The following is a 23,889-nucleotide window of genomic DNA, read 5'->3' as shown; positions in this document are numbered from 1 at the left end:
AGAAGAGAAAGCTGTTTGTTACCATCTGGCACAGCTATCGAACAACTCTCTACTTTAAAAGTTAAAAAAAAATTTAGAAGCCTCATTAGTAATTAAAAGGAAAGAACTAAGCATTTAGCCTGTCTTTCTAGTAGAACTGTATGTCAGTATAGAGCAACAGGCACAGATGATGAGAGGAAAGTTCTATTTTATAGATGTTAATAGATATGTTATAATGTTAATTTGGCTATCTAGCAAAATGTTAACATGTTTTTTAAAAATGCCTATTTATTTAGAGACATGAGGTCAAGATTTCTGAACTGTATTTTAAAATACTTTGGCATAAAAAAAGCAAACTACCTTTTTAAAAAATCAAGTTGTGAAGAACATCTATATAATGTTAAAAGACACGAGTTTTAAGGAAACAACAGACTTGCCATTAAGGGAAAAAAAGATCCAGTAGACCCTGACGACTGTTTCAATCTAAACTAATTCAATGTCTCTCTTCTCTTCAGTGAGTCCAATAAAATCATTTGGTTTTGCAATGCCCAACAATGAAACAATCATAATATTGTAAATGTTCCTTGTTTTAAAGTCTTGGAATAATTTACAAAGCAGAAAAGACTCCATTATAGTTAAAATAACAAACTAAATATCAAACACTTATATTGTAACAATAACTAAACAACCCTAAAAGAAAGAAAGACTGGGTGAAAGTTATGTTAAATTTGTCTTTCATAATGAGGAGTAAATAGATCTTACTTAAAGTTCATTAAATAAGGCCAGGCACAGTGGCTCAACCCTATAATCCCCACACTTTGAGAAGCCAAGGCAGGAGGATGGTTCAAGACCAGCTTAGGCAACATAGTGAGACCCTGTCTCTACAAATAAATAAATAAGATTAAATAAGGAACATATTATTTGACATTAAAATGGTAATCATTAGAAAATCCAAAACACGAACTGTTAACAGTAGTTATCTCTGAGGAATCCAAGGGAAGAATTTCACTCTTCTCCTTCTCCTCAATTTCTTGCAGGCTATGTACATGTTCTATTTTTATAATTTGGTAAATTATTTGCTTATGATTTTCCCTGACAACATTCTCACCAATAGAGGAGGAAATGACCTTTTTCTAATCCCTCTACATTTCCCTTCTTCCTGAATCTTTATGTATGTTGTAATGTCATAAGGTTACAAGTGAGAGAGGTCAGCTCAGGTATCTTATTCTCTAGTCTGATATATACTGTCTTTGTACAAACAGACAGTCTTCATACTGGGAGCTAGTGTGCTGGTATAGAATGAGCACTGGACTGTGAGTCCAAATACTAATTTTTTTTTTTTTTTTTTTTTGAGACTGAGTCTCACTTTGTCACCAGGCTGGAATGCAGCGGTACAATCTCTACTTGTAGCTACTGTGGTGCAATCTCTAGTTGCAGCTACCCTGGAAACTGAGGCAGGAGAATTGCTTGAGCCCAGGAGTTGCAAGGTTATAGTATGCTATAATGGTATGATTGCGCCTGTGAATAGCCACTGCACCCCAGCCTGGGCAACATAGTGAGACCTCTCTCTTAAAAATAAAAACTCAAATTTCCTACGCTAAAACATAGAATTATGTAATAATTTTAAACATTTAAAAGATCAAATTCTTAATATTCTGCCACATGCTATTTTTATCAACACATATTTAGATATCTTTCATTAGTGTTTACACAGCTACCTCACTTCTTTTGTCAGCTGTATAGCATTCCACTGTACAAATGTATTACAATTCATTTAACCAGTCCCTCTATAAAGAATGCTTTTACGGCCGGGCGCGGTGGCTCAAGCCTGTAATCCCAGCACTTTGGGAGGCCGAGATGGGCGGATCAAACCCCGTCTCTACTAAAAAAAAAAATACAAAAAATTAGCTGGGCGAGGTGGTGGGCACCTGTAGTACCAGCTACTCGGGAGGCTGAGGCAGGAGAATGGCGTAAACCCGGGAGGCGGTGCTTGCAGTGAGCTGAGATCCAGCCACTGCACTCCAGCCTGGGCAACAGAGCGAGACTCCGTCTCAAAAAAAAAAAAAAAAAAAAAAAAAAAAAGAATGCTTTTACTAACTCATGCAACATATAATTACACGAAGTGCCTATTAGAGCAGGTCCTGTTCTGGGCATTGGAGATACAGAAGTGAACAAAGCAAAGTCCTTGACCTGATGGAGCTTATATTCCAGTGAGGAGAAGTCAGAAAAAAGTCTATCATAGTACGTCAGCTGGTGTAAGACTAAGGAGAAAAAACAATGCAGGGCCTAGGAGCTCAATAACAGGTGGGGCGGGCGGGGAGAAGTTGCTATTTTATAGTGTGGCCAGGGTAGGCCTCTCTAATAGGGTAAATATAAGCAGAAACCAGAAGGAACTGAGAGAGCGGGGCATGCTGATATATGGGTGAAGAATGTTAGGGCAAAGGCAACAGCCAACGCAAAGGCCCCGAGGTGAGAGCATCACTGACAGACAGAGTATTTGAGAAAACAAGGTGGCTAGTGTGCATGGAATCTGATGAGAAAGGGAGATAGTAGTAAAACATGTCAGGGTAGAGGAAAACAAACCATGCAGGGCCATTTTAAGGACTTTTCGACAGGGGAGTGGCATAACTGGACTTATGTTTCAACACAATCACTCTGCTTTGCCGAGAACAGATTAAAAGAAAACAAAGGTTAAAGCAATGGGTCCAGTTATCTCAGTGGGAGACAATGGTTTAAGCTTGAGTGGCAGTAGTGAAGAGAATTAGAAGTGGTAAAATTCTGAATATAGGCTGAACGCAGTGGCTCATGTCTGTAATCCCAGCACTTTGGGAGGCCAAGGCGGGTGGATCACCTGAGAGTAGGAGTTCGAGACCAGCCTGGCCAACATGGCAAAACTCTGTCTCTAGTAAAAATACAAAAATCAGCCAGGCGTGGTAGCAGACACCTGTACTCCCAGCTACTTGGGAGGCTGAGGTGGGGAAATCGCTTGAGCTCAAGACGTGGAGGTTGTAATGAGCTGAGATTGCACCACTGCCCTCCAGCCAGCCAGAGTGAGACCCTGTCTCAAAAAAAAAAAAAAAAAAAGAGAGAGAGAGGGATGTTAAGAAGAAAATGAAGGCAGATAAACGAGTCTGAAGACAGAGCCCTGGAACACTCTAATGTTCAGGGATAGAGGATGTGAGGAAAAATCAAGAATGGAAGCCAAGTGAAGACCATATGCTTAGAGAAGAAAGAAGTGATCAACAGTCGCTGATGAATTACGTCAGATGAGTTCTGATGCGAAGGTCATATCCTCTGAAATACTGGAAAGGAAACAGCTTCCAGATTTTTTGCAATGACAAACAATACCTCAATAAATATCTTTGTGTAAATTTTATGGGAATGGAATTTCTGGACCCAAGGATATGTAAACTTAACATTGAGATACATTACCAAGTTGTCCACATGACTTCAACAATTTATAGACAGAATAAAACTGAATGTATATCTAAACTATCACCTACACCAAGAACTATCAAATTTATTAATCCTTGCCAATTTGCTAGGTCAAAAATGTTATCTTGTTTTATTTTGCACTTCTCTATGGCCAAAATTGAGCATTATTTCATGTTATTAGCCACTTGCCTTCTTTTCAAAAACAGTCTTTACCTACTTTTCTATGAATCTGCTTTCCTTTGCTGATTTACACTTGTATATTAATACTAACCCTTTTACTATTTTATTTCCTTATACTACTAAGCTTATATGCTGGTTGGTACTGCTGAGAAGCAAAGAGAAACAGAACTGTACCAGAGCATTTAGACTTCTGGTTTTCATACTGTTTCCATGTTCCTTCTGCATACATGATCATTTTGTTACTTGTCTCTGCCACCTCTTTGCATGTGAGAACAATGTGGCTACAGCATCTGCTACCCCTCTGATAGCAGAGTGTGTCAGCTGATAGCAGTAGGAGGTCCTTCACGTGCATCCACCACAAGCCTGCATAACCATATTTTTTACAGAAGATGGAAAGGGGAACAAGTTCTTGCTGACCAAATCTTGTGTATTTAATTATGTGCTCACTACACGGTGGGCACTCAGTATTTGTGGAGTAAACAAAGGGAACTCCTCTCAAGTGAAAAAGAGGTCGTTTTATTGCCTTAAAAATGACCAAAAGATAAATAACTCCCTGATTATCCAAGGTTATTCCTGGAAAAGTAAGATCCAAGATAAAGATTTAACAAAGGCTGGGTGTGGTGGCTCATGCCTGTAATCCCAGCACTTTGGGAGGCTGAGGCAGATGGATCATCAGGTCAGGAGATCGAGAACATACTGGCTAACATGGTGAAACCCCATCTCTACTAAAAACACAAAAAATCAGCTGGGCGTGCTGGCGGGTGCCTGTAGTCCCAGCTACTTAGGAGGCTGAGGCAGGAGAATGGCGTGAACCCGGGAGGCAGAGCTTTCAGTGAGCCGAGATCATGCCACTGCACTCCAGCCTAGGCGACAGAGCCAGACTCTGTCTCAAAACAAAAAACAAAACAAAACAAAACAAAACAAAAAGCAAAGATTTAACAAAAGTAAGTGTATGATAAACATTAACAATTTTGAAATGTGTGAATGACACATACATTCTCTAAAACAATACTATAGGGTACTGCATTCTCAAAGAAACTATTCCATACTGCTATCATTCCCTCTTACAATATTATATGGGTCAATTATCCCATTTTTAAAGTATGTATATTTCCTTCGTTACCTGGGGATAGGACTATACTGTCTTCACACAAGAAGTTTCCCCATTCCTTTGATGATTAAGATCAAAATACTTCTTTTTTTTTTTTTTTTTTTTGAGACGGAGTCTCGCTCTGCCGCCCAGGCTGGAGTGCAGTGGCCGGATCTCAGCTCACTGCAAGCTCCGCCCCCCGGGTTCCCGCCATTCTCCTGCCTCAGCCTCCCCAGTAGCTGGGACTACAGGCGCCCGCCACCTCGCCCGGCTAGTTTTTTTTTTGTATTTTTTAGTAGAGACGGGGTTTCACCATGTTAGCCAGGATGGTCTCGATCTCCCGACCTCGTGATCCGCCCGTCTCGGCCTCCCAAAGTGCTGGGATTACAGGCTTCAGCCACCGCGCCCGGCCCAAGATCAAAATACTTCTAATATTAAACACTGAAATAAAAGTGAGCTCTATATACATTTAAGTAAGATTAATAAAAACAAGTAAGATAATGATTTATCTGTTTATTCCAGTGGGTGATGAATAGCCAGAGCCTATCCCAGGCAGCTCAGGGTGCAAGCAGAAACCAGACCTGGATAGGAAGCCATTCTGTTGCACACACACACCCACACTCACTCAGACTGCGACTCTGTAGACACACTGATGAACCTAACGTGCACATCTCTGGGATACGGGAGGAAACCAGAGTGCCCTGAGAAAACCTCACGCAGACACAGGGAAAACATGCAAACTCCACAGAGACAGTGGCATCAGCTAACAGTGTCTAATTAACACTATCACAAAACGATGTTGAATGAAATGATGTTATTCAAGGAATGTTGTATCTCTTTCTTAAGGTAAAGCTATCATAACTATAAGAGAACGTTCCAAATCATGCACAATAGCTTCCTATCTGGTTAACTGTTTTATTATTTGTATTTCCTTTCCTTACCCACCGTTTTCAGCACCTTTTTGAACATGGTGTAGTGTGGATTGAAGACTTATAGATACCTCAGGGCAAATAAACAGGAAACTTAGATTATAACTGGACAAAATGAACCGGTAACAGGGACAAAATTTGGATAAGTGGTGACAGTTCTGAAAGATGTCCCTGAAAGTAGAATAGGAATAGGGCGATGGGACTTTCTGTTACTCTTGGCAACAAACAGGTGACCCGGTAGGGCCCAGAAACCAGGAAAAATAACATTTGGTTCAAACTGCATTCATAGCGCCTTATGAAATGAGGTCAAACTTTCATAATATTCAAATTCTTGTTCTTCAAAGATGGAGAAAGAAGTAAGCTGAAAGGAGCAAACAAGTAGCCAAATATTCCTGAGAAAGCTAAGTGTACCAATACTCTGAAGGAGTGAGAAAGCAAGTGTGTACATAGCCCAAATACTACACAGGGCAAATGACCAGTAACCTTGCTGTGAGAATGCCTGCCTACATACTAAAACTGTACTGACTTGAGTATTAACTTACATAGATGATGGCTGAAACTTGGAGATTCTATTTTTAATTATATCTTGGTTACTAATGGAATTTGATCTGTATTTTCTTCTCTGTCAATCTAAGATGATGCTTTCCTTCCTTTCCATTGTGGGTTCAGGCATTGACAAAGCAGTCTCCCTCAGGAGTTTGAACCAACGGAGACTGGGAAAAACACAATACATTTAGAAGTGATGTAGAATTAGACATGTTTGGGAATGACGATAAGGGGAGATCACATTTTTAAAAAAAGTATTAGAAATGCCCTTATCTCTCTATCAAAATAATTAATCCAACTTCATCAAGGAGCGCTAGGGCAATGGCAAGGATCTGAATTAACTTAGGCTTTGTACTCACTGAAACAAAAGTGAAGCAGAGGCCAGCTCCCCTTTGTGCCAGCTGCTCTGTGTCAAGCCGAGGTTTTGCTAGCATCACTGACATGAGGGTTGGCAGAGCAGACTGCTCCTCCGTTGCCTCCTTTGCAGCACTGCCATCTAAACCATAGAGGGGCTGTTCTACTCGTCGCTGGAAAACAGTAAAGAAACACACAAATAACATGAAAAACATAATCTGATACTGCCCAAACATGTAACAGGTTAAAAACAGTTATCAAATATAAGATGAATGATTTTTTTAAAAAAGGCCTCTCTAAAAATAATTATGGAGAGCATACCAACATTATCATTGTATTATAACCTATCTAAAAATGTGACTATCTTACTCAAATTCTTTGACACTATATTTTAATGGTTCTATATTTATGAGAGTCTGAATTTACATGTTACTTTGTAGAATTCTACAAATCATCTTTATAATGCCCTCAACCCTACACAGGAAATATTATTTCTATCCTGTAGGTAAATGAAAATTAAGACACTGTCCCATGACTTTTCTTCTCTTCTCTTTTTTTTTTTTTGAGATGGAGTTTCATTCTTGTTGCCCAGGCTGGAGTGCAGTAGCATGGTCTCTGCTCTCACTGCAACCTCTACCTCCTGGGTTCAAGCGATTCTCCTGTCTCAGCCTCCCAAGTAGCTGGGATTATAGGTGTCACCACGTCTGGCTAATTTTTTTTGTATTTTTAGTAAAGACAGGGTTTCACCACGTTGGCCAGGCTGGTCTCAAACTCCTGACCTCAGGTGATCCACCTGACTCAGCCTCCCAAAGTGCTGGGATTACAGCCATGAGCCACTGTCCCTGGCCTGTTCCGTGACTTTATAGGTGAAGCTTATTTCACTCTCAATTCTATTCTCACTATACTATATTTAGATGCAAAAATCTAAAATAAATACAAGCAAAACAAGTTCCACAGTATACTAAAAGGATAATACACCACAATTACACATAATTTACTCCAGAAACCTAAAAATGATTTGACATTAGCAAATCTACTAATGTAATTCATTACATTAACTTTAGGGAGGGATAAATTAAGATTCTTCCTGTTGGATACCAAAAAGGATAAACACACTGTTAGGCAACTCTTAAAAGACTAGAATTGGCTGGGCACGGTGGCTCATGCCTTGTGGCTCATGCCTATAATCCCAGCACTTTGGGAGGCTAAGGCAGGCGGATCACTTGAGGTCAGGAGTTCAAGACCAGCCTGGCCAACATGGTGAAACCCATCTCCACTAAAAATACAAAAATTAGCCGGGCGTGGTGGTGGGCACCTATAATCCAAGATACTCGAGAGGCTAAGGCAGAAGAATCGCTTAAACCCAGGAGGCGGAAGTTGCAGTGAGCCCAGATTGTGCCACTACACTAAGCCTGGGTAACAGAGCATGACTCCATCTCAAAAAGAAAAAAAAAAAAAAAAGACTGGAATTATCCACTTTTAATGCAATGAAGAGTATGTTTTTCAAAAATCAACATAAAATATCATAACTAATGGTTCTAACACTGGAGACCTTTTCATTAAAGCTAGAAAACAAGACCAAAGTAACATATTCTCATATTAAACGTTATAAAAGTTTTAGCCAATGTAAAAAAGAAAAAAAATGAGGTAAAAATATTAGAAATCAAAGATTTTTAGTGTCATTTTTGGATGATATAACTATTCACAAAGGAAACCAACCAAATCAATGGAAAAATTACTATAACAATTAAAAGGAGTTCAGTAAGACGGACAAATACAAAATAAATACACTAAAATCGATAGCTTCCCCAACTGATTTTAATCAGAGCATGTAACAGAAGGAAAAGCAGATTCAAAGTAGCAAACAAAAATCTGTAAAATACTTGAAAGCAAACTTAAGAAACATGCAGAACACCTATGAAGACAAACTATACAGCTTCACAGATGAATATTAAAAATGATCTAAATTAAATGGTAATATCATGTTCCTGGGTTCAGATTCTACAAACATCAAATTTCTCTAAAACCCAAGTTTAAGGTTTTAATTTTGTTTTTGGCCTTTTTCTCTTCCAAGGGATAGTCTTATGGTGGTACAGTAGTCATCTAGGTTCTCTCTCATGCTTTCTTGGGCAGTTGTTTTTGTGGGATTTCACAATAAATTCTAAGGTTCACTTAAAAAAATAATCATAATCAGCCACATAATTTTTCAGAAAGAGTGTCAGGGAAACTTGATCAGATATCGAAACATACTACAATGTTACATTAACTAAAACAGTATCATACAGATACAGAAACAGACAGATTGACCAGTGGCACAGAATACAGAATTCAGAAACAGATCTATATAATATGGATATATAATTTGTGATTAATGTGCATTTCATATCAGTGGGAACTTATTAAAAAGATGGTAGGACATTTGCGCAGACATTAGAAAAAAAGGGAAAAATAGATTCCTACCTTTCATAACATATAAAAATTACAAGAAGAAAAAATAAACAAATGCTTTTAGAATTTTCTAGTTGTAAAGGACTTTTTAAACATGACATTAAAAATATAAACCATGGGCAGGGCACAGTGGCTCATGCCTGTAATCCCAGCACTTTGGGAGGCCAAGGTGGGCAAATTACTTGAGGTCAGGAGTTTAAGACTAGCCTGGCCAACATGGCAAAACCCTATCTCTACTAAAAATACAAAAATTAGCTGGGCATGGTGGCATGTGCCTGTAGTCCCAGTTACTCGGGAGGCTGAGGCATGAGAATCACTTGAATCCGGGAGGCAGAGGCTGCAGTGAGCCAAGATCACACCACTGCACTCCAGCCTGGGCAACACAGCAAGACCCTGTCTCAAAAGAAAAAAAAAAATACACACATACACACACACACACACACACACACAAACACACACCATACAGGCATACACCATATGGGAACATCTAAGAATAAGAAAAATCCCGTAAATCATAAAGGAAAAACACTGATAAATTTAACTACTTCAATTTTTTTACATCTGAATGGTAAAAGTCAACATAAAAAGAAAAGATTACAAACAAGCAAAAATATTTACAATATAACAAATCAATAATATAAATAATTTATTAAATCTTAACAAATAATGCTTTACCTATCAGTAAAACAAAAACCAAAAACACACAAATATTTCAAAAGAGACATATGCAAAGGACCTGAACAAGCATTAAAAGAGAAATCCAAAAGGCCATTAAACATATGATGTTTAATATATATAACTAATGAACAAATGCAAGTTAAAACAAGGTATTTTTCTTTATGCAAAGGTTACAATGATAAAATTCAGTATTAGCAGGGTGTGAAAAAATTGGTACTCTCAAACTGCTAATAACCTTCTAACAATTTATGTGATGACATTTTTAAATGATCATATTCTGACTTGGGAATTACAATTACGGGATTTATCTGGGAAAAATTTGTAAGTTAAGAAGTATGTATAAGGACGTTCATTACACTATTTATAGAACACAAATGTTTACAAGATATTGGTAATATCTTGATACAAGATAAAGTAATACAATGGAAATAAGAAAACCTATTACATAAACATACGTGTATATCTCAAAAAGTCCAGAAAAATTTGCCCACCATACTCTCTAATAACAGTTCTTTTGGAGGGAACTTTCTATTTCACCATTTCTGAATTGTTGAACTTTCCTAATCTGCATGAATAAAAGAAATAATTTTCCTTAATCAGGAATAGTTCTTTAACGTTTTCATGTCAAAAAATAAAAGTAAAATGATCCTGACAAAGAAATTTAGTTTTTGAATCTATGAATAGAGTCCTCCTCATGATCAACACTCCTACCCCACCAAATGTAACAGTTTAAACTCAGGCTCTAGAACACCTGTGATACCCATTGATGACAACATTCTCACTGCATGGGAGAATGAGCTGCAACAGTAAAATTAAATCTTCTGCCATATATTCAATAAATACCTGCCAAGGATTGAAAGATTTAAAAACATTTATGTAAATATCCTACGTAGGCTATAGCCTTTCCTGTTTGAACCAACCTCTCCCTGGGGAAAAAAAAAACAAACAAACTATACAGATAGGATAAAATATGGGCGAACAATAACAACAAAAAACATTAAAAGCACTGAAGACTTGATTAAATATTAGGCATCTGCCAGGGCAAAATCTAAGGGAAATTAGGAACATCAGACAGGTAAAAGAAACACCAAAGCCACATATGACCTAAGGGCACCTGCAGATCTTGAATTTCCATTTTCAGGGCAACATCAAGCAGACAGTCACAGACCAACGCCCAGCCCACCCAAGGGAGAGGGTTCAATAGGAAACCCTTCCCACTTCAAGGTGGGCCTCCAAAGAGCTACCTACATTCTCAAGGAAAGGGTAAACCAGAAGAAAAATTACCCCCACCCTCAGATGGCTGCAAGGAAGTTGCCTTGGCAGTGTAAGAGTTGGGGGTTCTCTTGAGAAATGTTGACACAATCCAAATCAATATTTCCCAGTAGCTGAAATAAAGCAAACAAAATAAGCAAACTACACAAAATATAAGCTATAAATGCACTAAAGTGGTATATAAAAGAGGTAAAATCTCTAGGTACTCGGAAGGAGCAAATAAAAATTTTCCCTGTAGTAATACATCTTCATTCATCCCAGATCTTGAAGAAACCCCCAAAAAATTTTTCAAGAACAATGAGGAGTACACAGTTAAAATACAAAGCATAAAAGAAATAAAGCCATGAACAACAACTAAGAAAAACAAGAGACACCAGAAACAGATTCATAAAAGCTTCAGATGCTAGAATTATCAAACAGATTATAAAATAATTGTGTCTACCATATTTTAAAAAATAAAAGACGGCTTGAAAATATCTGCAGAAAATGTAATTCTTTTTCTTCAAAAGGCAGTAACCAATTCAATAGGGCTAACAGCAAATTAGAAACAATAAAACAGGATCTGGGAACTGAAAGGCAAGAAGAAATTACCCATGATGGAGTATATAAAGACAAGAAGAACAAAAATACAAAAAAAGAAGTCAAAAGGCATGGTAATAAAATTATAAAGTATAATGTATGGTTAATTATAATTTCATAAGAGAAGGAAAAGAAGAAGAAATCAGAGATAATATTCAAAGAGACAATGGCTAATTATTCAGAACTAATGAAAGACACCAACCCACAAATTCCAGAAGTCCAAGAAATCACAAGCCAGAGAAATGAAATGACACATTATCATAAAACTACAGAACACCATAGCTAACAACTTTTAAAGCAGTCAGGGGGAAAAAAGCAGATACCTTCAAAGAAACAACAGGCAAATGACAGCTGATTTCTTAAGAGTAACAATGGAGGGTTAGAACATGGTAATGAATTACTGCTCAATTGTGTTAAAAGAAAAAAAAAAGCGAACCTAAAAACACACACAGCCAAAAATACCTTTCAGGAATAAGAGCAAAATAAAGTTATTTCAGTAAACAAAAACCTAGAGAGTTAATCCCTAGCAGATATATTCTAGAAGAATACTAATGGAATACTTAGGCAGAAGGAAAGTGACCCCAGGTGGAAGGTGTAGGATGCAAAAAGGAAAGAAGTACAAAGAGGTAAATACACAGATAAACCTAAACGAACACTGATAGCATTAAACAATAATATTTTATGAGACCAAAAAAAGGCAAAATAAAAACATACACCACTACCACCAAATCAGTAGCAGAGTAAACAGTTAGTGTCCTGAGGACATGATTTTATTTGGTAGAGGATAAAGATACAACTGACTTCAAATTTTGGCATGTGGTAATTTATTTTTTTGGGGGGGGTTATTTGAAACGGGGTCTCACTTTATGCTCCAGGATGGAGTGCAGTAGTGTGATCATGGCTCACTCCAGCCTCGACCTCCTAAGCTCAAGGAATCCTCCCACCTCAGCCACCTGAGTAGCTGGGACTATAAGGTGCATGCCACCATGCCTGGCTAATTTTAAATGTTTGTTTGTTTGTTTCTGAGACGGAGTCTCGCTCTGTCACCAGGGCTAGAGTGCAGTGGCGCGATCTCGGTTCACTGCAAGCTCTACCTCCCGGGTTCAAGAGATTCTCCTGCCTCAGCCTTCTGAGTGGCTGGGATTACAAGCACCTGCCACCAAGCCCAGCTAAGTTTTTGTATTTTTAGTAGAGGTATGGGTTCATCACGTTGGCCAGGCTGGTCTCGAACTCCTGACCTCATGATTTGCCTGCCTTGTAGAGACAGGGGTCTCACTATATTGCTTAGGTTGGTCTCGAACTCCTCAGCTGGAGTAATCCTCCCACGAGGGTTCCCAGGTCTCCCAAAGTGCAAGGATTACACGCATGAGCCACCATGCCTGGCCGTAAGTGGTACTTTCTAAGAGAAACACCAAAGACAGCCTAGCTACTAGTAGAAGAGGAAAATAGAAAATGACTTAAAAAAAAATTCAATCTAAATGAAGGCAAGAAATTAAAGAAAAAGGAACACAGAAGAGGCAGGATAAATAAAAAACACATTAAACGATGATATATCTAAACTTAATAGAGTGGTAATTATAATGAATGTAAATAGGATAATAGAAAAATTTTAGACTTAAGAGAAAAAAATCTAATTACATGGTATTTGCCAAAGAAAGAAAACATAATAATGCAAAGCTGACAATATTAAGAATGGAAATAGTTATACCTCACAATGGTTTGGATATATTAAACATCAGATAAACCACATTTCAAGCAAAGGGCTTCAGCCAGGCTCGGGGGCTCACACCTGTAATCCCAATACTTTGGGAGGCCGAGGCAGGCGGATCACTTGATGCCAGGAGTTCTAGACCAGCCTGGCCAACACAGAGAAACCCCAACTAAAAATACAAAAAGGTTATCTGGGCATGGTGACACATGCCTGTAATCCCAGGTACTTGGGAGGCTGAGGCACAAGAATCACTTGAACCCAGGAGGCGGAGGTTGTAGTGAGCTGAGATTGTGCACTGCACTCCAGCCAAGGCAACAGAGCGAGAACCTGTCTCAAAAATAAAAATTAAAATTGAAAAATAAAGCAAAGAGCTTTAAAGAGATGAAGAGAATCATAATACCTATAACAAAATTTAATATAAATATAAGAAACAGACAACTTCCACAATCACAGCGAGAGATACGAATATACTCACCGCTCTTAATAATTGATAGAACAGCCAAAAATAAAAATTCGTAAGATTTAAACACTGAGTTTACTTACTGGCAAAACTAAACTATTTTGTTTATGGATTCATACATGGATGGTTTAAACTACATGAAAACGAAAATGATTACCACAAAAACTAGCCGAGTGATCACTTCTAGGGTAGTGGGAGTTGTGATCAGGGAACCGCATGTAGGTTTCCAGCTGCTGGAAATAGTTTACCTCCCTATGTAACAATTACACAGAGTTAACTTTATAGTGATTTTCTGGGAGCTTTTTTTGTGAAGGATCAGATAGAAATATATTAGGTTTCGCAGGCCACGTCAGTCTCTGTCACATATCCTTCGTTTCTAAAACCTTTTAAACATCTAAAAATCACTTTGAGCTTGCCAAGTGCGGTGGCTCACGCTTGTAACTCCAGCACTTTGGGAGGCCAAGGCGGGTGGATTACTTGAGGTCAGGAGTTCGAGGCCAGCCTGGCCAACATGGCGAAACCTCATCTCTACTAAAAATACAAAAATTAGACAGGCGTAGTGGTGCACGGCTGTAATCCCAGCTACTCAGGAGGCTGAGGCAGGAGAATCGCTTGAACCCAAGAGGCTGAGGTTGCAGTGAGCCAACACTGCGCCACTGCACTCTAGCCTGGGAGAGAGAGTGAGACTCTGTCTCTAAAAATAAAATAAATTAAAATGAAATAAATTTAAAAAAATAAAAATCATTCCTAGCTAGCCAGCTGTGACCTGTCTTTTGCCAACTCCTGTATAAAAACTTTCATGTTTTATATACTTTCTGTATTTTTTATATTTAACACAAATACAAAATAATCTTTTACAGGAAAAAAGGTGAAAATAATTTTTTATCCATCTATTCTTCCCTGTCAGCACAATTTTGAACACCTATTGTGTCCCAAGCACTGTTTTGGATGCTGGACACTGAAAATGAAATGAGACATTATTGCTTACATGTCAAGTGGGGGAAATTAGTTTAAAAATTACACCTTTATGTAACAAGAGACAGCAGTAAACGAAGCAAAGCAAAATCTCCTTTCTTATGAGATTAACATTGTAGGCCGGGTGCAGTGGCTCACGCCTGTAATCCCAGCACTTTGGGAGGCCGAGGTGGTCAGATCACGAGGTCAAGAGATCAAGACCATCCCAACCAAGATGGTGAAACCCTGCCTCTACTAAAAATACAAAAAATTAGCTGGGCGTGGTGGCGCATGCCTGTAGTCCCAGCTACTCGGGAGGCTGAGGCAGGAGAATTGCTTGAGACCGGAAGGCAGAGGTTGCAGTGAGCCAAGATCGCACCCCACTGCACTCCAGCCTGGGCAACAAGAGCGAAACTCCGTCTCAAAAAAAAAAAAAAAAATTATAGTGGGAAGACGGGCAATTAACTAATTATAGAGTTGAAAATTAAAATATATAAATTATTAAATGAAAATTAAACTTATAACACACCAATGACAATAAATGACCTACAAAATAGACAATGAAATGGATAAACCTCACAAAAGTAACATGCAACAAAAGGAGCCAGACACAAAAGTATACACTGAATGTCTTTTATGCAAGATACAAAAAAAATTCATCTATATTGTTAGAGGTCAGGCTAGTGGCTATCCACAGTGGCAGGGAGGGGGTAACTGAAAGGGAACTCAGGGGGACTTCTGCAGCACTGGTAATATTTCTTGTGCTTGTAGAGTTTGTGAAAATTCATGTGAACTGTAGACTTACAATGTGTACTCCTCTGTATATATAAATATAAATCAACAAAAAATTTAAGTATATATTAAAATGTATGGGTGTGTCAGGTACCAATAACAAGAATTAAAATAAAGTACAGTTAGGAACAAAGTGACAAGGTATGAGGGACTGCTATTTTAGAGAAGCTGGCTAACGGAGACCGCTCGGCTAAGGTCATTTTTGAGCAACAACCTGAAGAAGAGATTGCTGATATCTGAGAAAAGAATGTTCCTGAAGAGGGAATAACAAGTACAAAGACTCTGAAGCAAAAGCATTCTTCACAGAGCTCAAGGAGGCCAGTGTGGCTGCAGTGGCATGAAGGAGAGGGAGAATGGCTGCAGATGTCAGAATCGGGTGGACGGTGGGGAGCACAGATCACGCAAGAGCTTTCAGGTCACATGAAGACTTCAGTCTAGGAAGTGTTGAGCAGAGGAGTGCTAGGATGTGTCTGAACATTTTAACACTTACTCGGGCTATTACATTCAGACTAGGTGAAACAAGGGCAAAAACAGGGAGACTACTTTGAAAGCTAATACAGTGAACTGGAAAAATAGAAAAGTGGTCATATTCTAATACATTTTAAAGGAAAACCAGGATTTTCTGATGGATTACATTTGGGGCATGAGGTTGTGACCTGAAAAACCAGATGGTGTTACCTGTCATTTACCAGGACAAGGCAGATTACAGGAAGAGCAGTTCAATGTTATTGTTATGGTAGGGCAGGGAAAGCAAGAGTTCGTTTTTGGACATGCTCAAGCAGTACAAGTGGAAATGTCAAGTAGACAGCTGGATACATAATTATTGGGGAGACCAGACCCATGTGAAGGGCTAGCAAGTTCATTCATCTCAAAGGCAGATGGATGTGGGTACTGATGCAAGGAGCTTGGCAAATCTGCGGTAGGAGCATGTGGAAATGCTCTTCTGATCGTTTCTATTTTCTCAGTAACATAAAAAAGGAAGGCCATCAGTTAGAAGAATTGCTGGAGATTTGCAGGAGATGACAAAAACAGGACATATTCATGGAGGAAAGGGAACTAAGTAGAAATACAGTAGGACTGGCAGGCAGTGAGAGGTACACATGAGGCCAGTGCTCATGACCTGAAGATCAGTCAGTCACCTTGGCGTGTGTGTTTTCCTCCAACCATGCTGAGTAGCCTAGAGGCAAGCAAGGAAAAGGTGGAGGATTAAGCTTTGGTTCCTATTTTAACACCTCATCTATACTCAGATTTGCATGATGATGAGGCTCAGCCACATTCATATAGCTGGCAAAAATATCTACAGATTATTGCGTTCATCTCTTTTGTCTTCAGGTAAGATTCAACCTAAACTGACACATGAGAGATGGGTGGTCACACCATTAAAAACCAAATGAAAAGGGGATTTCCGGAAGAAAAGAGTGATACACAACACTGAGAAATTCTATAAAACATATCTGTCCCAAATAGATAATCTGCAATCTCATTTAATGTCTGTTAGACTTTAACTGGTTTGAAACTTAAGAAAAACAGAGACACAGGCCTCTTCAACAGTTATCTAACAAACCTCAACCTGCCCAAATTGGATCTATCATCAAACATTTCTAACATTTTAAACTATGGCAAGGATGGTCTGACACAATGGCTAATGCCTGTAATCTCAACACTTTGGGAGGTGGAGGCGGGCAGATCACATGATCTCAGGAGTTTGAGACCAGCCTGGGCAACATGGTGAAACCACGCCTCTACAAAGAAATAAAAAAATTAGCCGGGCGTAGTGGTACATGCCTGTAGTATGAGCTACTCAGGAGGATGAGTTGGGAGAATCACTTGAGCCCAGGAGGCGGAGGTTGCAGTGAGTCATGATCGCACCACTGCACTCTAGCCTGGATGACAAAGCGAGACTGTCTCAGAAAAAAGAAAAGAAAATTACATATATATGGCAAGGATGACACAGTAATAGCCAAAACTTCTTAGTTGTTTTCATAAGTTTAACTTATGTTTTCATAAGTGCTTCAATAATTACAATAATCCTAATGAATGAAGGTTTTTATGAGACAGTAGAGGGGGAGGAAGTAGATTTTAAAATACTTTAACAATACAGAAGCCTAAATTGCCTGGGAAATGAGTACTATTACACAACTCTACCAAGGCAACGAAAAACAACTTCCTAAAAATCAGTGATCTAAAATAAAAACTTCTGTCCCAGAGACCCTGTCTCCCAAGATCCCACCTGAGGCAATACCTAAGGCATTAGGGGATAGAGCACACTCTTGAGTAAGAAGTCTTACACAGTATCAACAAATAATGCGAAGACACCGGAGCAAATAAACATACTCCTACATTGGCTTACTCAGGAATTCTCAACCTCGGCACCACTGATATTTTGGACCAGGTAATTTTTTTTTGCAGGGAGGCTGTCCTAACATTACAGAATGTTTACCAGCATCCCTGATTTCTGCCCAGTAGATGCCTATAGTGTCATCCCCATACCTTTGAGCTGTGACAACCAATAATGACTCCAGTTATTGACAAATGTCCCTGAGGGGCAAAACTGCCACCAACTGAGAACCACTAACTTAGGTATGTTTTTAAGACCTTCAGATCTCTCTTACAGGCTGGAAACAAACCTATCACAAATCTGTATAGCATTAGTTTTTCTAGTACATTACTGAGTAAGCTCTGGAGAAAACTCAATTATGCCAGAAGCTGGTCAAATTTTAAAATTAAAAAACCCTACAGGAACATACAAATTTGGCAAGGGAAAAAACCTAATGTTTCGATTGGAATCAATTCTTTGACAGACTACTGAGCTGTAGGATTAGAGGTAATTTATTTAGAGATAATAGGATTGGCTCTTCTGTAAAAAGCTAATTTACTGATACAGATTTGAATCTAAGTAAGGGATTCATAGGTAAAACTATGAACTCTTCTCCCTAATGCTTCATTCCCTGTGGGTAATTAATGAAAGAGAAACTTTGCTTGAGTGTTTCTGGGCATCTTGTCTCCTACAACAGGTGTCAAATTTCTCCAGGTGAATGCTTACCGGTAAGGGATTGGATAAGGAATGTTGCGGTGAGGATCGTGCAACTGGTGGAACACTTCTGCCAGGGCTGGTTCCTGGCCCGCTTCCCCCAGCAAACTGGCCAACAGGGAAAAACGGATATGAATAATTCAAAACAGTACTATGCTTCAGATAAGGAGAGTAAAAGATTAATACACAAACAGATCTTAATTATATGGCCCCTTTAAGTTAATACATCTTACTCTAGAGAGAAAATGCCACACAAGTCAAATTCTGCTAACTTTTTAATGAGATTTTTAAGAAGGAGCTCCAGCAGAAATATACCAAGATATAAAGAAAACATGGCTAGAAAGCTGAAGGTATACATGATTTTGAAAGGACATGAGAGAAGAATGTTTTCCCTTCTTGTCTCAAAATACACGAAGCAGAAATGCAGTGGTGCAGTGGATGTTAGTGTCTTTAGTAACCACTAACGATGGGTCAGGGAACTCACTACATGTTCCACTGGACTAAAGGGAGGAGGACAAAAGAAGAGTCCAAGTCATTCCACCTCAATCTTTGTAAGACACAAAACCTCGTCTGGCCAAGAGAAAAATCACCTCATTTGTGAATTCTTACATCATCACAGACAAGACACATAATAAATTTAAATTTAGGAAGGCAGCAGCAGTTTTCTCTTACTGAGAGATGGGGCAGCATTAACTGATGAAGATGGGGAGAAAGGGAAGAAGAGTACAGTAAAGGCAAAACATTACTTTCTTTTTTTTTGGGGGGGGTGGGGGAGACAGGGTCTCACTGTCACCCAGGCTGCAGTGCAGATCATGGCTCACTGCAGCCTCAACTTCTCAGGCTCAAGTGATCCTCCCACCTCAGCCTCCCAGGCAGCCAGGACTACAGGTGTGTGCCACCACACCTGGCTAATTTTTCTATTTTTTTGTAGAGACAGGGTTTCCCCATGTTGCCCAGATTGGTCTCGAACTCCTGGGTTCCAGCGATCCTCCCATCTCGGCCTCCCAAAGTGCTGGGATTACAAGCATAAGCCACGTCGCCTGGCCAAAATATTACTTTCTAAAGCCTCAAATGAACACAAGGATTCAGGTTTTTTAAAAAAAATCACTACAGAGTTTGGTTTTTTGTTTGGTTTTTTTTGTTGTTTGTTTTTTCAAAAAATGTAACTTACCTCAAAGTAATCACTAATTTTATGTCCCCTAGGAGTGCCTTTCCCTGAAAATGAAACCAAAGTAAATACAGTTTTTCCAATACACATATAAACCATCATTCACTAAAATGTACTATACATTCAGTAACTACATACATTGCTATAAACCCACGCGTCACCTTTACTTGTAACAAATGAGCCAAAATACCTTAGCCTAAGAACAGACTATTTCCTCCATAAAATAAAGGACTGAACAAGCAGTGAAAGGAAGAATTTTTCACAGCTTTAAGATTCAGTAATTTTTCTTGTCACTTTGGGAGAATTTTGCTCCCAAAGACAAAATGAACTATCTGCAGATTTTAAAAGATAAGAAGGATGCAACAAGACTGGGCTTTCTATTCCTTAGAATGGGGGAGAAAAAAAAGCCAAGCCATTTTTTCTTTCTTTGATTATATAAAGATATTTGGCAGTATAACCATCATGTTTACAGATTTATCCCAGTGGGTTCCAATATTCAACTAAACAACTGCCATGGAAGATCTGTAGGCAGAAAGGACAGTAATGTAAATGAAGCAGTTCCAGCTGGCTGTCATTAACAAATCACTGATCTAACACAAGTTAAGAGTTAAAACTCTGACATAACCTCTTTTTTGTACAATATATGCTTGGTGTAAAGAAAAACCTGTGGTTAAGAAGATTGTTAGCTTACAACAGGGAAAACAAAGAGTCCCCGAAGAACTAACACTGTTTTGTCAGGTGTATATCAAATGGCAAGTCTGTAATAAACAGTCTGATATTCCCTTAAGATACACAAACCGCCTTTATCAGGAATCCCTGTGTACAAACTAATTATTTAGTTTGAGTTAGAAAATTCTATCTAAGTACATTAGAATTGAGTACTTTTGTTGATACGAAATTATTACTACCTTGGCTAGTTTCATATGGTTCAGCTTTTCTTTTCCGATTTCGCTGGTCATTCTGCTTTTTCTCGGGAGTCTGTTAAAAACCATATACGTCACAATTAGCATTTTGGTAAATTTTTCACATTAGGAAAACAGCGAGTATACACAAAATACATAAACAGATATAACTGGTCCAGACAAGTCCTGAATCACTGTCTTCCTCTTAAAACTGAGTATAATCAAAGAGTATTAGGGTCTAGAACCAACCCATCCACACAATTTTTGTCAAACTGCTTAAAATATCAGAGCTTCAGTTTATTCATCTGTAAATCAGAGGTACTACAAAACTTTCATAAGATATTTAATAGAGCACAAATGTAGGACAAATGTCCACCATACGTTAAGTTCTCAGAAAACTGCTGTTACAGTACTTCTACTTTAAATCCAATCTTTTTTCCAAAGAGGAGAGATCTGCAAAGTGCAAAGTAGGTGGCTACAGACTTACACTTAGACCTATCTACAGGCAGCTAGGTTATATGCCTTAAAAAAAAACAAAAACAAAAAACAAAACAAAAAAAACCTTGTGCATGAGGGCTGTGAAAAGCTAAGCAAATGAACAAAAAATCTTGACCAGGCACTGTGGCTCATGTCTGTAATTCCAGCACTTTGAAGGCTGAGGTGGGAGGATGGCTTGAGTTCCAGACCAGTTTGGGCAGCACAGCGAGACCCCGTCTCTATAAAAATATTTTAAAAAATTAGCCGGGCATGGTGGCACCTAGCTATTCAGGAGGCTGAGACAGGAGGACTGCTTGAGTTCAGGAGTGTCAGGTTACAATCAGCTATGATTGCCCCACTGCACCCCGGCCTGCATGACAGAGTGAGGCCATGTCTCGAAAAAAGTTGTAAAAATAAAATCAGTCAATCAATTTTATCTTCCATTTAAACAGGAACAATATTGCAAATTTCTATCCTTTATTGATGGCAACTAAGCAAAAATTTTAAAATATATAAGATCCACACATGATTATAATAATAAAAACTCATGAGGGCCACATCACAGCTGTACGTATGCAAAGGGCACACAACTCAAAGCGGAGCAATTGACACACAGTCTAACAGCACCCAGGGAGTTAATTAAGCAGTGCTATCTCTTCTCTGAGATGGGGGTCTCACTCTGTCACCCAGGCTCTGCAGTGGTGCCATCACAGCTCACTGCAGCCTCATCCTCCCAGGCACAAACAATCCTCTCACCTTAGCCTCCAAGTAGCTGGGGCCACAGCTATGTACCACCACGCCCTGCTAAGTTTTTTTGTAGAAATGAGTTCTTACTATGTTGCCCAGGCTGGTCTCGAACTCCCAGCCTCAAGCAATCTGCCCACCTCCGCCTCCCGAAGTGATGGGATTATAGCCTTGAGTCACCAAGCCTCGCCCAAAAGTGGAAGTATGAAAAGTCTTGCCATGAACGTAGCTTCTTACCTCTACTTCTTTATCACTCAAGGATCCCACGCTACACAAACTCTGGTTGGAAGACTCACTATTAAGTGGTCCCTGAAAGAAAAAAAAAAATCATAAATAAATAAATTTTAATTTAAGAGGATAGTAAAACTGAAGAAGAAGAAGCCTGATGGTTTTTTTTTTTTTTTTGAGACGGAGTTTCACTCTTGTCACCTAGGCTGGAGTGCAGTGGCATGATCTCGGCTCACTGCAACCTCTGCCTCCTGGGTTCAAGCGATTCTCCCACCTCAGCCTCCCAAGTAGCTGGGATTACAGGTGCTCACCACCACATCCAGCTAATCTTTGTATTTTTAGTAGAGATGGGGTTTCACCATGTTGGCCAGGCTGGTCTCAAAACTCCTGACCTCACGTGATCAGCCTGTCTCAACCTCCCAAAGTGCTGGGATTACAGGCATGAGCCACCACACCGGCCCAAAGCCTGATGATTCTGATGACTAACTCAGGTCAGAGAAGGCAAAAGTTAACTGCAATCAACTTCAAGCCAACCTGAATAGAACTCAACTGCGGTGCTGTACCCTCCATATTAAAATTATCTACCATTATTTTCATTTATTTTACAAACTCTGTACTCATGTGCAGATTTTCCCTTCTATAGTACTTCCACATGTACCAAATTGTTTATGGAAAATAAACATGAGAAATCAACTCTCTTGGCCTCTTATAACACAAAAAAACAGTACCTGAAAGTTGAGATGTTAAGGGGTATATTAAGAGCTCCTTATGAAGCATGGTCAAAGCTCATATGAAGGAAATGTTTTTCTAAGCTAAGCCTTATGGAGGCATGAATGCTAGCTCAAAAAAGGTTTACAGGAGACTGACACAGAGAATAACAGTATAAGGAAGCTCCACTACCTGCTCCTCAGTGGAAGCAGCGAAAATTATCAAACAACAAGCACTCAAAGTCTCTGAGTCCTAAAGGCAAACAGGAAATGAAGAAACAGGCTGAGCATGGTGGCTCATGCCTATAATCCAAGCATTTTGGAAGGCTGTAGTGGGTAGATCACTTGAGGTCAGGAGTTTGAGACCAGGCTGGCCAACATGATGAAACCCCGTCGTTACTAAAAATATAAAAATTGGCCAGGCATGGTGGCTCACACCTGTAATCTCAGCACGTTGGGAGGCTGAGGCAGGTAGATCACCTAAGGTCAGTTCAAGACCAGCCTGGTCAGCATGGTGAAACCCCATCTCTACTAAAAATACAAAAATTGGCCAGGCCATGGTAGCAGGCACCCGTAATCCCAGCTACTCAGGAGGCTGAGGCAGGAGAATTGCTTGAACCCAGGAGGTGGAGGCTGCAGTGAGCCAAGATCACACTACTGCACTCCAGCCTGGGTGACAAGAGCAAGGGTCCACCTCAAAAAAAAAAAAAAAAAACACACAAAAAATTAGCTCAGCATGGTGGCGCATGCCTGCAATCCCAGCTACTCGGGAGGCTGAGGCGGGAGAATCTCCTGAACCCAGGAGGCAGAGGTTGCAGTGAGCCAAGATCACACCACTGCACTTTAGCCTAGGCGACAGTGAGACTCTGTCTCAAAAAAAAAAAAAAAAAAAAAAAAAAGAAAGAAACATTTATTCAATAAACTCTACGAAAATTCAGTCAGAAAAGTGACAGTCTATGGAATCTGAACAAAGATCCCACTCCCAGCCCCATCAGCTAGGCTCTGGGTGCTGCAGCCAAGAACGCAAGTGTCCCCTTTCCCCAAAATCCAAGCCTGAGGGCTTTTTTTTTTTTTTTTTTTTTTGAGACAGGGTCTTGCTTTTGCCCTTGTTTTGTTGTCCAGGCTGGAGGGCAGTGGTGCGATCTTGTCTCACTGCTACCTCTGCCTCCTGGGTTCAAGCGATTCTCCCGCCTCAGCCTCCCGAGTAGCTGGGATTACAGGTACA

At 39.4% G+C, this 23,889-nt stretch overlaps 1 protein-coding gene across 12 annotated transcripts in view; it reads right to left on the bottom strand.

Annotated features, from left to right (window-relative positions):
• Nucleotides 1-23,889, bottom strand: part of TLK2 (tousled like kinase 2) — a 143,150-nt gene that overhangs the window by 73,715 nt on the left and 45,546 nt on the right. For 5 of the 12 annotated variants that reach the window (XM_015438676.4, XM_015438677.4, XM_045374609.3 and 2 more), the window contains exons 3-7: nucleotides 21,967-22,038; nucleotides 20,515-20,584; nucleotides 19,610-19,653; nucleotides 18,451-18,546; nucleotides 6,519-6,686 (exon numbers count right to left, since the gene is read on the bottom strand). In XM_015438676.4, coding sequence (XP_015294162.1) covers nucleotides 6,519-6,686; nucleotides 18,451-18,546; nucleotides 19,610-19,653; nucleotides 20,515-20,584; nucleotides 21,967-22,038 — 450 coding nt within the window. The remainder of the gene's footprint in view (nucleotides 1-6,518; nucleotides 6,687-18,450; nucleotides 18,547-19,609; nucleotides 19,654-20,514; nucleotides 20,585-21,966; nucleotides 22,039-23,889) is intronic. The other 7 variants (XM_065531820.2, XM_015438680.4, XM_074020062.1 and 4 more) reach the window with 2 other exon arrangements.

This window comes from Macaca fascicularis, chromosome 16 (assembly GCF_037993035.2).
Source record: "Macaca fascicularis isolate 582-1 chromosome 16, T2T-MFA8v1.1".
In the NCBI taxonomy this organism is placed as follows: Eukaryota; Metazoa; Chordata; class Mammalia; order Primates; family Cercopithecidae; genus Macaca; species Macaca fascicularis.
This window is presented reverse-complemented; position numbering and strand designations above follow the sequence as displayed.